The sequence below is a fragment of the Nematolebias whitei genome, chromosome 18, assembly GCF_014905685.2.
Source record: "Nematolebias whitei isolate Nwh7 chromosome 18, NemWhi1, whole genome shotgun sequence".
Lineage (NCBI taxonomy): Eukaryota > Metazoa > Chordata > Actinopteri > Cyprinodontiformes > Rivulidae > Nematolebias > Nematolebias whitei.
Genome location: NC_056515.1, coordinates 27,345,080 through 27,359,769, shown reverse-complemented (window position 1 = coordinate 27,359,769; position 14,690 = coordinate 27,345,080). Strand labels below are relative to the sequence as shown.

The 14,690-nt window shown below is 41.4% G+C and overlaps 2 protein-coding genes across 2 annotated transcripts in view; one reads left to right on the top strand and one right to left on the bottom strand.

Annotated features, from left to right (window-relative positions):
• Window positions 1–4,714: 4,714 nt before the first annotated feature.
• oaz1b (ornithine decarboxylase antizyme 1b) lies at window positions 4,715–7,598 on the top strand. Its single transcript, XM_037692304.1, is given in 6 exon segments — window positions 4,715–4,902; window positions 5,769–5,820; window positions 5,822–5,908; window positions 6,151–6,323; window positions 6,440–6,525; window positions 6,611–7,598. Coding segments are annotated over 6 exon segments (657 nt in total). The 5' UTR covers window positions 4,715–4,774; the 3' UTR covers window positions 6,742–7,598.
• Window positions 7,599–9,962: 2,364 nt separating this feature from the next.
• LOC119424907 (E3 ubiquitin-protein ligase UHRF2) overlaps window positions 9,963–14,690 on the bottom strand; it is a 29,823-nt gene continuing 25,095 nt past the window's right edge. The window contains exons 13-16 of the mRNA XM_037692418.1: window positions 13,702–13,939; window positions 13,303–13,451; window positions 11,802–11,900; window positions 9,963–11,715 (exon numbers count right to left, since the gene is read on the bottom strand). Of these exons, the coding sequence (XP_037548346.1) occupies window positions 11,569–11,715; window positions 11,802–11,900; window positions 13,303–13,451; window positions 13,702–13,939 (633 nt within the window). The 3' untranslated portion in view covers window positions 9,963–11,568. The remainder of the gene's footprint in view (window positions 11,716–11,801; window positions 11,901–13,302; window positions 13,452–13,701; window positions 13,940–14,690) is intronic.

Here is a 14,690-nt window from a genome sequence, read left to right as displayed (position 1 = left end):
AGGAAAAAAATATGGCCATAATGTTACACTCGAATAATGCATGTATTTTTATTTACTGCAGAAGCCCTTGATCATAAGTCTCTTTATCAGTTTAGGTAAATCCCCTGAGTGTATCTGTGTCACAGATAAAATGGCATCACAATAAACCATGTCTGACAAGACAGAGCACCAAAACATACCTAAAAGCTGTCTATACAGCTGTCTATGTAATGCATCTGATATCACCCCTGCAGTGAAGCATGGTGATGGCAGCATCATGCTGTGGGGCCTGGGGAAATGGTCAAAATTGAAGGAATAATAAATGTTGCTCAAAACAAATATTGAAAAAAGTCACATTTTACACATATACACAAATTAGGACTATAATACGATCAGGAAACTGGTGATAAGTCAAATAAATTCTGATAAGCTTTGCCTAGCTTTCACTAATGAAATGAAAAATCATAATTTGACATGTAATAATTTAAACCCCTCCCTGGGCCTTACCGTGGTGGAGGGTTTTGAGTGTCCCAATGATCCTAGGATCTATGCTGTTAGGGGCTTCATGACCCTAGTAAGGTCACCCAAGGCAGACAAGTCCTAGGTGAGGGACCAGACAAAGTGCAGCCCAAAGACCCCTTATGATGAGTAAAATAAATGGAAGGAATGTTCCCTCGCCCGGACGTGGGTCACCGGGGCCCCACTCTGGAGCCGGGCCTGGAAGTGGGGCATGCTGGCGAGCGCCTGGTGGCTGGGCTTTTACCCATGGAGCCCAGCTGGGCACAGCCCGAAGAGGAGACGTGGGTCCCCCCCATGGGCTCACCACATGTGTGCCAAAGGGGTCAGGTGCAATGTAGGATGGGTGGTGGCCGAGGGTGGGGACCTTGGCGGTCTGATCCTCGGCAACAGAAGCTGGCTCTTGGAACGTGGAATGTCACCTCACTGGTGGGGAAGGTGCCTGAGCTTGTGTGTGAGGTTGAGAGGTTCCGGTTAGAAATAGTCTGACTCACTTTGACGCACGGCTCTGGAACCAGTTTCCTTGAGAGGGGTTGGACACTCTTCCACTCTGGAGTTGCCCCTGGTGAGAGGTGCCGAGCAAGAGTGGGCATACTTGTTGCCCCCCATCTTGGTGCCTGTATGTTGGGGTTCACCCCAGTGAATGAGAGGGTGCCTCCCTCCACCTACATGTGGGGGGACAGTTTCTGACTGTTGTTTGTGCTTATGCACCAAACAGCAATTCAGATTATCTACCCTTTTTAGAGTCCTTGGAGGGGGTTCTGGAGACTACCCCTGTGAAAGTGAGACCTGGAGGGGTGTGGTTGGGAGGAATGCCCCCCCTGATCTGAACCTGAGTGGTGTTCTGTTATTGGACTTTTGTGTTCGTCATGAATTGTCCGTAATGAACACCATGTTCAAGCATAATAGTGTCCATATGTCCTGATGCATGCTCAATAATAGTGATACTATTAGTATACTATACTATACTATACTATACTATACTATACTATACACTAGTAGTAGTGTCCATATGTGCTATTGGAACCAGGAGACCCTAGGCCACAGTTCAATGATCGACTTTGTTGTCAATTCATCTAATCTGCGGCTGCATGTCTTGGACACTTGGGTGAAGAGAGGGGCAGAGCTGTCCACTGACCACTACCTGGTGATGAGTTGGCTCCGATAGTTGGGGAGGATGCTGGTCAGACCTGGTAGGCCCAAAAGTAATGTCTGCTGGGAACATCTGGCAGAGTCTCCCATGAGACAGAGCTTTAACTCTCACCTCCAGGAGAACTTCAAACACGTTTCGGGGGAGATGGGGGACATTGCGTCCGAGTGGGCCATGTTCTGCGCCTTCATTGTCGAGGCGGCTTATTAAAGCTGTGGCCGCAAGACTGTCAATGCCTGTCGCGGTAGCAGTCCTCAAACCCGGTGGTGGACACTGGCAGTGAGGGATGCTGTAAGGCTGAAGAAGGAGTCTTATTGGGCCTTTTTGGCATGTAGGACCTGGGAAGCAGCTGATGGGTACCAGCAGTCCAAGCGGCATGCGGCTCAGGTGGTTGCTGAGGCAAAAACTTGGGCGTGGGAGGAGTTCGGAGAGGCCATGGAGATTGACTTGGCTTTGTGGCGATTCTGGTCAACCATCTGGCATCTCAGGGAGGGGAAGCGGTACACCACCAACACTGTTTATAGTGGAGATTGTGTGCTGCTGACCTCAACTCAGGATATTCTGCATCATTGGGCAGAGTACTTCGAAGACCTCCTCAATCCTACCAGTACATCTTCCACTGAAGAAGCGGAGCCTGGGGATTTTGGGCCGGGCTCTACAATCTCTGGTGCTGAGATCACTGAGGTGGTTAAAAAGCTTTTTGGTGGCAGGGCCCTGGGGGTGGATGAGATTTGCCTGGAGTTCCTTAAGGCTCTGGATGTTGTGGGGTTGTGTTGGCTTACATGACTCTGCAATATTGCATGGACATCGGGGGCAGTTCCCCTGGATTGGCAGACTGGAGTGGTGATCCCCCTATTCAAAAAGGGGGACTGTAGAGTGTGTTCCAACTAAAGGGGGATCACGTTCTTAAGCCTCCCTGTTAAGGTCTATTCAGGAGTTCTGGAGAGGAGGGTCTGTCGGATAGTCGAATCTCAGATTCAGGAGGAGCAGTGCGGTTTTCGTCCTGGTCATGGAACACTGGCCCAGCTCTACACTCTCAGCAGGGTCCTGGATGGTGCCTGGGAGTTTGCCCAACCAGTCTACATGTGCTTTGTGGACTTGGAGAAGGCGTTCGACCATGTCCTTCAGTGAACCCTGTGGTGGGTACTCTGGGAGTATGGGGTACCAGGCCCTTTGATATGGGCTGTTAAGTCCCTATATGACCGGTGTCAAGAGCTTGGTTTGCATTGCTGGCAATAAGTCGGGTTCATTCCTGGTGAGAGTTGGACTCTGCTGAGGTTGCTCTTTTTCACCGATTCTGTTCATAACATTTATGGACAGAATTTCTAGGCGCAGCCAAGGTGTTGAGGAGATCCATTTTTGTGGCCTTAGGATCACATCTCTGCTTTTTGCAGATGATGTGGTCCTATTGGCTTCATGAGGTTGTGATCTACAGCTTTCGCTGGAGCAGTTCGCAGCCGAGTGTGACGCGGTTGGGATTAGGATCAGTTCCTCCAAATCCGAGGCCATGGTCTTGAGATGGAATAGAGTAGAGCGCCTTCTCCGGGTCAGGGAGGAGGTCCTGCCCCAAGTGCAGGAGTTTAAGTATCTCAAGGTCTTGTTCACAAATGAGGGAAAAATGGAGTGAGAGATCGATAGGCGGATAGGTGCGGTATCTGCAGTTAAGCAGGCACTGTACCGGTCTGGTGAAGAGAGAGATTTATTTGTCATTCACATGTCATGTGGTACATGTGGTGGAACGAGATTATGTACACAGGGTCCCAGTTACATCCAAGAATAAAATGTAAAAGAACAACAGTAATAAGACCTAAGATATGAACTAAGAAAAACTTCAACTAAATAATACACTAAGCGCTAGTAGCATAAAAGCATTATGTCGAACCGCAGCACAAACAAGAGTCTGTGTGAGCAGATGAGCACGCATGAACACATCAACATGAAGCAAGCAACATGATGTGATTTTTCACAGTAATTATCTAACAGCCTCAGGGTAGAAGCTGTTCCTCAGTCTAGTGGTTCTACACTTAATGCTCCTTAAGCTCCTTCCTGAGGGGAGCGGGGCAAAAAGTATGTGTCCTGGGTGAGTGGGGTCCTTCATGATGCAGGAGGCCCTCTTCCTGCATCTAGAGGTGTAAATGTCTGTGATGATTGGGAGGCTGACTCTGACAGACTTCTGTGCAGCCTTCGCCACTCTGCAAAGCTTTTCTTTCTGCAGCTGTGCAGCCTCCATGAGCTGAGTCAAAAGGTGAAGCTCTCAATTTACCGGTCGATCTACGTTCCTACCCTCATCTATGGTCATCAGCTTGACTGAAAGAACGAGATCACGGATACAAGCGGCCAAAATGAGTTTTCTCCACAGGGTGTCTGGGCTCTCCTTTAGAGATAGGGTGAGAAGCTTTGTCATCCGAGAGGGACTCAGAGTAGAGCCGCTGCTTCTCCACGTTGGAGAAGGCGTTCGACCGTATAAAACAAAACATACCAAAAAAAATAAAAAGGTTGAATGAAAATGCCTCGTGTTCGTATCCATCATGGCAGCACAACGGCTCAGTGGTTAGCACTGTTGCCTCACAGTAAGAAGGTCCTGGGTTCAATCCCTAGTTGGACCTGGGGTCTTTCTGTGTGGCGTTTGCATGTTCTTCTTGTGCTTGCGTGGGTTTTCTCTGGGTACTCCAGTTTCCTCCCCCAGACCAAAAACATGCATGTTAGGCTGCCTTCAGGTCCAGGCCTCCCTTGCCAAAGAGATATGTGATCTCAATGGGAGTTGTCTGGTTAAATAAAGGTTAATAAATAAATACTTCATCTTTAAGTTTGCCTACTTTATGTCAAATCAGGGGAAAACACTTCTGTATTTGTGTTTCAAAGAAATAGAATGTTCTCTCTTTAGATCTGAAAGATACTCCCCTTTTAATTATTTTAATAAAATGTCAAATTGTTTATGATAAAGTTTATAATAAAATCCGCATAGTAGACCATATTTGCTTTTATTTTGAAGTCTAAAGGATGTAGTATTACGTCAACTTTGGTCCCTTGACTATTTGTATCTTAAAGCAACCCTACTTGCTGTCCGATCATTGCCAAGCCTAGCGTCGCAGAGAGCAGTCAGCCAGTCGTGTCTCTATCCGAGGCCGGATGGTAAAATCCAACCTCCAGCGGATCCTAAACAGTCATTGCTTTGCTCGCGAGAAGGAAGGAAAACAGCAACCCTTTACTACCATGGCGGATTTAAGTAGTAGTGATATCTGTGACATGATTGGGAAGTAAGTAAACGACGAAAGGTAGCTCACGAAGCTACGTGCTAACTGCTGTGGGGGAGGGGTGGCTAAAATGGCATAGCTAGTCAGCACAAAATAGCGGAAATGACACCGAAATTACGTTTGGTTACATAAGAGATGTAAACTCGGTCTCATCTTTGGTTAAAGCATGGTTTTAAAACTAGTTTCAGGAATATAAATGTTAAATTTTGTGTCGATAGCTAGCACTTGTAGCCAACGATTACCGACGTCGAACTTGAGTTGCGTCACTGGCTGCGCTAGCGTGCAGTTATTGTCAACAATTATTTTGTAATGGTTAGTTGGCCACATTTTTTTTACGTTAATGACACTGTAGTCTTTTATACAAAGTTTAAGTTCTATTATGGCTCTCAAATAGTTGTAAACAGCGACGTCTCACGTATTTTCATCAGAATAACAAACGGTGGGAGCCGCACGCTGCTCAGGGCTAAAGAGGCTACACTAGGCCGCAAAGAAAAGTCTGCATAGGATAGAATCTTTCAGCCACTTTGAACCCCTTGTGTGATCAATTATTACACAACAGTCTTTACAGCAATAATGTCAGTTTACGGTAGGACGATAACTGCACGCCGTGATAAAGGTTACGTCATTCGTATGTCTTTGTATAGTGATTAAATTAAGGCCCTACCTTTTTTCTATAAAGTTAATTTAATTGGGATTAATACAAAGTGCATACACCAATAATTTATTGTGTGGGTAAGAGCTTAATGTTAGCCAGACACTCGTGTTTTTCATTCAACCTTTGTTTATACAGGTTAGGTTTATACAGGTATGTTGGTTTGATTCTCTTGTAGCTCTTTAAATGATTAATTTGTCATTTTTGTTTGCTTCAGCCTGTCCCTGCTCTGTAGTAGTACCCGTGGCCCGGGGCCTCTGTGGTGCTCCTGATGCCCCTCTCCCACCCCTGAAGATCCCAGGTGGGCGAGGGAATGGCACACGGGATCACGCTCCTTCAGTTCGGCAGCTCTACACAGTAAGTTTGGAAAAAGATGTTCTCAGCTGCACAATTTAAGGAACACAAACTGATGTTTCTGAATAAAGAATCTGTGCTCTTGATTACTTATACATGAAGTAAAAGCTGGTTTGCGGTAATTTCATTCTTGAGTCTGCTTTTTGTTTGTTTCAATCCTTGTTAAACCCTCAATAACAGATTAATCATTGTGGCTTTAAGTTTGTGACCTGCCGCTGTTTCTAAAATGTTTTTGTTTAATTCAGGACCGAAAGTTGACGGTAACAGAGGAGCCTGCTGGTAATGGACGTCCTAGGATGCTCCACTTCCAAAGTCGTCCCACAGTTGCAAAGACAATACAGTGGGACGCTGTCCTGAGCAGCAGCGCGCTCTATGTGGAGATACCTCGAGACCCTCTTCCTGAAGGCAGTAAGGAGAGGTGAGTCCACGTTGCAGAAAACTGATGGCGTCGGGATAAGCTATGTCAAGCCCTTGTTTTTTTATTATTTGCTCGTTTTCCATTTTCTGACCAGTTTCCTTTTTTGTTCCCTTCAGTTTTGCAGCTCTCCTGGAGTTTGCTGAAGAACATCTGAAAGTTGTTAGCGTGTTTGTCTGCTTTTACAAGAACAGAGATGATCGTGGTATGAGCCCACTTGTTTTTCTTTATTGTGTTGGTTTGAGGAAATTAATTATTTGATCACAGTATTCCTGCTTTTCCCCCCTCAGCTAAATTGGTGCGTACCTTCAGTTTCTTGGGTTTTGAGATTGTGAAACCAGGCCATGCCCTCGTCCCACCTCGACCTGATGTTTTCTTCATGGCCTACAACTTTGACAGGGACTCCTCGGATGATGAGTAGCCCTCCAGACTTCACCACCAGTTAATTTGTAGTTTTCTCCTCCCATCATGTTTTGTTTGCTTTAGTTTTATACAGCTCCAGCTTACCAACACAGCTACTGTCACATACAGTACACACGTGCTCACCTCCCCATGCTTTGTGTTCAAGGGAATAAAGCATCTCATTTGTAGCATTTATATTTGTGTGTTAAACTGTTTTCACAGATTTATTGGTGTCACATAAAATGGAGGGATTTTTATGTAGAAGTTATAAATAGTTGGGCTCTATTATACATGCATATTTTCCAGTAAAATCAGTTGTTTTCTTTCATGGCAGGTTTAAGGTGGGGGATTTTTTTATTTCTTGAATGTTCAAATAAAATGTCACCAGGTTTACACTCTGGTACAACCAGCTTTGGCTGAGCAGTAGTATTTAAATTTCAACATTTTATCTCTGGACTAAGTTACAAATTATAGGGACCAGTTTTTGTCATTACCCTAGCTTTAGTTCTGCTTCATGAGCAACCACTTAAATAGCTGGTGCTTTCTAGCTGCAAACTGTTTCTATTAGAAATGGGAGTGAAAAGCTGAATGCTAATGCATGTATTTGTAGATGGTTCCAAGGTTAAACATCTCAAGAGGGTAATGAAACTAAGAAAGGGAAGTGGAAAAATCCAAAGTGCATTTTTGCTTCTTTCTGCCATGTGTACCTGAAGATATTGTAGTTTTGAAGGTTGAAATAAAATCTGCGGTATTGTTGAATTTTCATTGGATTAGCATTCCTTTAAACCTTTAATTTCCATGATAGTACTGAATATGTTCACCTGTATAGTGGTACCTGTTGTGCTTCTGTGATAATAAAAAAGAAAAATAAATATTCTTGCGTTTTTTTATTATTGATCAATCCACTATAAAAGCTGGTGTTTTGTGTTGATGCCTCCAGGATAAGCTGTAACACTAGGGGGCGCTACAGGAGAACACTGCACAAAGTTGTTTTACAAGTTTACATTCACAAGTGAACTAAGGTAAAATGATGCTGTAAATGGTTAAAATTTAATGCAAAACCTTGAGCTGCGTGCTTTTTTTTCCAGCTGGCTGACAAAAAAAAACCCGACTTATGAAAAATCTTTACATAACAAGAGTTCAATAGCATTAAATAAATCAGTCATTTGCTTTTGTAAATTTTCAATAAAACACAGGAGAGTTTTTCTTGAATCCAAATATTTAATCGGTACATACCAAGTATTAGGACATGTATAAAATTTCTGATCACAATATGTAGCAATGAATTTTCTCAGACCGGCGTGTGCTGCAACTGTTTGAGGTCGGTAACGGAAACAAACAAACAAAAAAATAGTGATTAAAAAGAAACTAAAACGGCATTAACAAAAAAGTGTACGGACATAGATAATAGCATTCTAGGAAAACTAAACGTGCGTTCTCAAACTTTGTTTTTTGAAGAGAGTGCAATAAAAGTAAAAACACAGCACTAAAGCGAAGCGTCCACGAGACGTCTAAAAGTTGTTAGTACTGTAGGTTCATGGGGACGGGAGGGTCAAAGGTCACAGCAGAAAAAGAAAAAGAGCGGTTAGCTCATCAGGAGAAAAAAATAATCTCAACACGGAAATAATGCATATCACAGTTAGCTTAGTTTAAAGTCCATAGTAGCATTTGTACTTGCATGTTGACCAATAAAATAAAATAAAATCCTGAATGAACAGAAACAAGAACATCACCACTAAACAAGCAGCCTGCCGAGGAACGGAGAGGCGAGGGGGTTTAGGACGAACGGTTTTCATCTTTCACTTGCACGTCAACAGAAACGCAAAAAAACCCGAATGAAGTTTTTAAAACACAAACTAATTTTACCGCAACTTGGATACTTCCTGTGACCTCTGTCCACTTCGGAGCAGACGGCGCTGTCCAAAGGAAGTTTGGTTTGGTTCCTATCAGACCTGCCAACCCAGGACATTTTAAAGTACCATTATCAGCAGGCGCAAATCTGTTTGTCGTTCACAGTAGAAAACTAAAATTAATACAAAAAACCTCCTTCAGTTTCAAAAATATAGATTTTTGTGAGCTTAATCCAAGCTTCATTACATATTGGATGCTTCCTAAATCAGTGAAACGATGTAATTAAAAAAAAGGGCAATAATGGGAATTTAAAGGACCTTTTTTTAATATATGAGAAATTTCTGTAAGAAAAGGACCTGGTGGTGTAAAAATATTTTTACAGTCTCGAAAAGTTTTGAGTCATTCCTAAATGCTTTTAGTAGTTTATCGAGTCTATCAGAAAATTTAGATCGCAGGTATAGATAAATACAAAATAGTCTTTGTACCCAAAATAGGTAACTTTATGAAAGTCATAAAACGGTTCGGAGTTTGTTCAGGCCTGCTTATAGAAGTCAGTCTGTGAATTTTGTGTCTGTCTGCATCTGAGGAAAGTATACACCTAGTTTGTGTAAAAGTTTATTTAGGGTCATGAACATAGGAGATCTGATAATTTGTAATCTATTAATCTAAAATACAGACATGAAAAAGAACTTCCTTAGGCATGCATGCTCTAAATCCTTAGTTTATACAGAAGAGCTCTATTTTTAGTTGGAACAAAAGTGAATGACAACGCTTCTCTCAAACCTCAGTTTTATAAACCAGTTAAGAACAATAACTAATAATCAACCCAAAAATACTTATATTTTTTAATATTTATAGATTAATCACTTTAAAATAGCATTTTCCCCCTTTGCAGTGTACATTATTTATGACATTATTTTTTGAACTCGAGCAGAGTTAATGTTTGAATGAAGTCACGGACTCTGCTTTTTTTTTTTACCAGTTGTTATTTTCTAAATTACAGAAAGACTTGAAATATCATCAAAACTACATTGTTGAAAGTGTATTGCATTGTCTTTTAACATTAAGTCTATGTTGTGAACATTTATAGCTTCATGTTTTTACTCTAATGGGTTAATTAAATGAGATAACATACAGTATAATGTTCAAACAAACATTAAACTTTTCTTATTTTGTGCTTTCCTGCAGCCCTTTTTGCCCCTTTGGTCTGAAATATCAGCTTTTAGCTCCCATCTTTTTGAAATTACCACAAACAAAATGCTCAGTCAAGTTAAAAATGGTGATTTAAAAAAAAAAAAAAACACGTTTTATAAGGAATCAAACATAAAAACAAGAGAGAATGTACTGTCTATGGTCTTTGGGGGTAGACTTTGAGTTTAACATTTTTGCAGACTTTTTTTTTTTTTTTTTTTAACAAGCACAGCAAAGCTATAAAACACCAAAGGGTGAGAGAAGTCAAACAAAGGGTCAAATGTTTTTGTTAACAAAATAAATGCTCAAATTTGTAATTTTGTATTAAAAAGCTTTGTATTCCTTGAATGAATGCATATCGCCCTTCAATCATTTTGGTCAAAGATGTACACAATCTCATGTAATATGGCGAGATATCTCAGCGTATTTAGTTTTATGAATGACTCTCAGCTACTACCACATCAAATTTTAGCTCAGTATCTGCAAAACTGACTAAGTTACAGCCGTTTTTGTGTGGACTCTCAATTAGCTGGGGGTGGCCGTGCTGAACTGGATTGACTCCAGAAGTTAACGAGTTGTAGATGCATACCCAATGATTACGTTTTGAAAATTCATTAAAAGTCCATTCAGTGGTTCATGAAATATTTTGCTAACAGGCAGAATATCTGAACAGATAGATGAATATTTGTGGATGATAATATTAGCTAAGCATCCATGCAGAAAGTCCTGCTCGGCTGTGGTTGCTTGGTAACACCAGGGACAAATGCAGCCTGCCCTTTGAAACGTCTCTGAAAAGGCGTGCAGGCAGAACACCAGACACTTGAAGCGTTTTTATAATCCTGTCTGTGAATCTTCATTTAGTTTTCTAGTTGATGCAAGGAAAGAAAGCAGAACTTAATTGTCCACTTTTCAAGGAAAGCCTAGCAAAACTTTGATCCAGAACCTTTTGCAAAAAGAGTGGATTACTGAAACTTCCCCTCTGATCTTTTTCGTTTTGTGTTTTAAGTGCTTCATGGAACTCCACGTTAAATCCAAGGCTACTCTTCTCTGCCAGCACACAGAGCTGTCAGCTCAAGGCAAAACAAACTGCATCATTCCAAGAGACGGGAGCACCAAACACAATGCAGGCAAATGCTTCTAGCCTACATCAAAACCGCATGTCACTTCTTATCGTTTTGTTTTGTGATAAACTTCACCTTGCCAGAATTGATCAACTACACGAGCAGCCGCTTTCTTAGCACCATAAACAGTTGTCTGACAAGTGACTAAAACGCTCGAGTTATCGCTGTGTTTTGGGGTTAAAAACTGCATACATGGTACAGAAAATGCAAGCAGGTTGGCAGGTGTTTAAACGTTGAGCTCAAGGAGGGAACGACGTGCCGCGCGGGAATTAACGGTACCGGCGTCGCGATCGAAGGGAGAACTGAACCCGAGCAAGTGCTTAGAGACGGTTGGTGGGAATGTGAGTCGGAGCGCTTTTTGTGCGTTTGTTTTTGTGCCCACTTATCTGGCTGGAGTAAGGAGGTGAAGGAAAAAACGCCCTTGGTTGGAATTTCAGGCTGGTGGTGTGGATGGAGACGATCCAAGTTCTGGCAGATGAGGTCAGTCCCTACTGAGGTTTGTGTGTGATTGATTGTACACATTAATGGCTGTAGATGCGATTTACATTTGCCCGTGGATAAGTTACATTACGTGAGTGCAACGCATTTCAAAGTGGAGCTCTAAGGTCCTCGTCAGTATACGAGGGTGCACAGAATGGATGCTTAAGTGCGTACTTATCCTAGTTAAAAACGTATGTTCGACTTCATCGGCCCTTGTTGTAGCCGGGAAAGAACTGGTCGAGCAGAATCTGAAGCGTCTTGTTTTGGTTCATGCCATAGTCCTTGCCCAAGTCGTGACGGCAGGCGGGGCAGGTGTACACCTGTGCTCGGAACGACCGCTGGAGACAGGTCTATGGGTCAAAAAGAAGCCAGGATGATCATACGGCGATGGATGTTTGTTTAGGGGTTTACACATATACCGTCTACTAACATATACCTTGCAGACATTGTGCGAGCAGACGGTGGTGATGGGCTGAAAGACCAGCTCCTGGCAGCACACGCACATGAAGATCTGCTCCAGCTTTCGCAGGAAGTTCTTTTACAGAAACATAAAGGAAAGAAACAACAACAAACTGAAAAATATATTGCACTTGTACTAAAAACGGGACAACATCACACGTCTTCAGGTCTGTGTTGCTTCAGAGATTAAAGTCCAAAAGGAAAGAGGATATAGTTCTTTAAAACCTAAATTAGAGGCTGGTTGGTTGATAATTTAAGATTTTTGTCACTTTTTAAAGAATACCGTATTTTCCGCCGTACATGTCACTCTGCCCTATAAGTCGTATCAGTCCAAATATGTCTAATAAAGTGGAAAAATCCATAAATATGTCACATCTATTATGCGTCACCGTTGACAACCTGGAAATGTGGGCCGAACCCGGAAATGTGGGCCGGTGTTGTGCCAAAAATCGATTGGCTGCCAAATGGCGGCCGCTGGAGCGTGCACGGGAGGACTTTAACTATAATTTAACAAGATTAACACTTAAAAACAATTATGTTTGCTTGAAATCATAGTAAGGTGTGTCTCAGTCTAACTTTTCCTTAATAAATGCACTTGGACGGTCAAATCAGCTGCATTTCAAAAGCCGATACGCGGAAGTAGGAACGCGCAGAGGGATGAGATGCTGCGCATTGCTTAGAAATTTAACAAGGTAAGCACCTAAAACAATTATTATTTGCTCAACATTATAGTAAAGGTGTCTCAGTAGAACTTTTACTTAATAAATTCACTTTAATGGTCAAATTAGCTGCATTTCACTGGGATGGTGCAGCAAAATGAAGCAGATTTGACTGTTGCACACGGTAGCAGTCTACGGCAAGTCAATTGTGTCACTAATAGCCACTTTTACCTATTACATGATACAACGGCATGCCATACAGGTCAAATATCATCTACAGGCTGAAAATGGTAGTGTTCAATATTTTCAGTCAGAATGAATGAAATGGTCATATCTCAGCCAAAAATTGTTTATAAATATGGGGGAATAAAATCCATAAATACGTTGCTTCGGCATATAAGTCACAGGGCATGCAAATTATGCAAAAAAAACGTGACTTATAGGGTGAAAAATACGGTAATTGCAGTCTATGTCTATGCATGCTTGTTTAGTTTTTACACTCTGTGTTTCTTCCCTACTTACTATAAGCAAAGACAAATTTTTTTTTTTACTTACTTTCCGAAATATAGTATACCGTTACTTGTGTGTATTAAACTGTTATTTTTATGGGCCAAAAACTAACAAACAAACTGGCTTCATAAATTGGCTGCCCTTATTGTTTTAAAAGTCTGCATTGGTCAATGAAAATCCCTCATAGGTCAACCTCTAATCTAAATAATGAGATTTTTTTTCAGTCATCTTGGCTGGCGGATTAAGCATCTTATTTGTAAAAAGGTTGGGTGACAAAGAGGGAATGCATCTTTGTTTCAGGAATTATACCGGCCCCTCCTTAAGGTTCTCCTTGGCTTCTTCCCAGAGCTTCTTGTTGGCTGTGTCGTCTCCGATCAGCTGCTGCTGCTGCTCTGACAGCTGGAACGTCTCCTCCATCTTCACACGTTTAGATGGAGGCTCCGGTGCTGGTGATGGTTCTGGTAAAGACACGCAATAACATTTAAAAACGTAGACACTAATTTTAGAGAAGCAGAAAATAAACAACGGAAATCAATAGAAACGTGCTCAACAGCATTGACACAAAGATATGACTGAAAAAAAATTTTAATCACTGGAGATATTTTCATGTCGTTAAAGAGAAGTTCCTGTAATCCCACCTTTCTCACCTGCCCCTCTCCTTACAACCCCTTCTGACCTGCTTTGAGCATCAGCTGTAAATGCACCCACCAGTATCTTCAGTTGTCTTCTGCTCTCCATTACTCTGTGGTGCATCCTCCTGCATCTTAGTTTCTGGGGGCTCCTCCTCCTCCTCCTCCTCCTCATCTTTCTCTTCTTTTGCTTCGATCTTGTTTTTCCGTGGCCTCCCCCTCGCAGAGTAAAGCTTGCTGCGGCCACCCATACCAGGTCTAGCACAGGACTCCTTCTTAGTTTTGTTAGCCATGGCCGCCAAATAGCCTGGTGGGTACTGCAGAAAAAGACAGTGTGGTGAATTAATTATTAATGTTTTTTTTTTTTTGTTTGTTTTTTTACTTTTTCTGTTCAGCAATTCTGAAAACTGTAAATAAAAATGGACTAAAAGAAACACTTAAAGGTAAATAGTTTTATAACAGGATTTGATACAACATGATAAGCTGCAGTTTGTGCCACAGTTTTTCTAGTTTGTATTTGCTGCACATATTCCAGTGAGCCAAAACTTTATGACCAAGTAAGTACCGGTAAGTAAAATAAAGAATATAAAGTTTTAAGTCACATTAAAAAAAGGGGGAAATCTAATGGTGAGACAGTCAAGTCACAACATGATTTTTTTTTTTAGCTTCCTTAACAAGTGCTCTTTTACATGAGAGTTGTTGTTACCCTTTTAAATCAAATAATAATAATAAAAAATGTTTGAGTTAGAAAAAACGGTGTGAGAATGAGTGTCATCGTTATAAGTTTGGTAAAGTTCTTGTTAAATACAGGCATCCTAGCAGGTAGCAAAATTGCCAAAACTGATTAAAATCAGTTTAGAAATTTCATGTTTGGGTTTTCCTATTTTTTTATTTGTGTTTTGAAAAAGTAAATAATTTGGATGTTTAATAAGTTGCAAAACAGTAAAAAAAAAATATGTAAAAACTGTAATAAACGTATGGTCATTTTACTGTAAAAAAATTTTTTATTAAAAAAACAATAATATACACACACACACACACACAAATATATATATATATATATATATA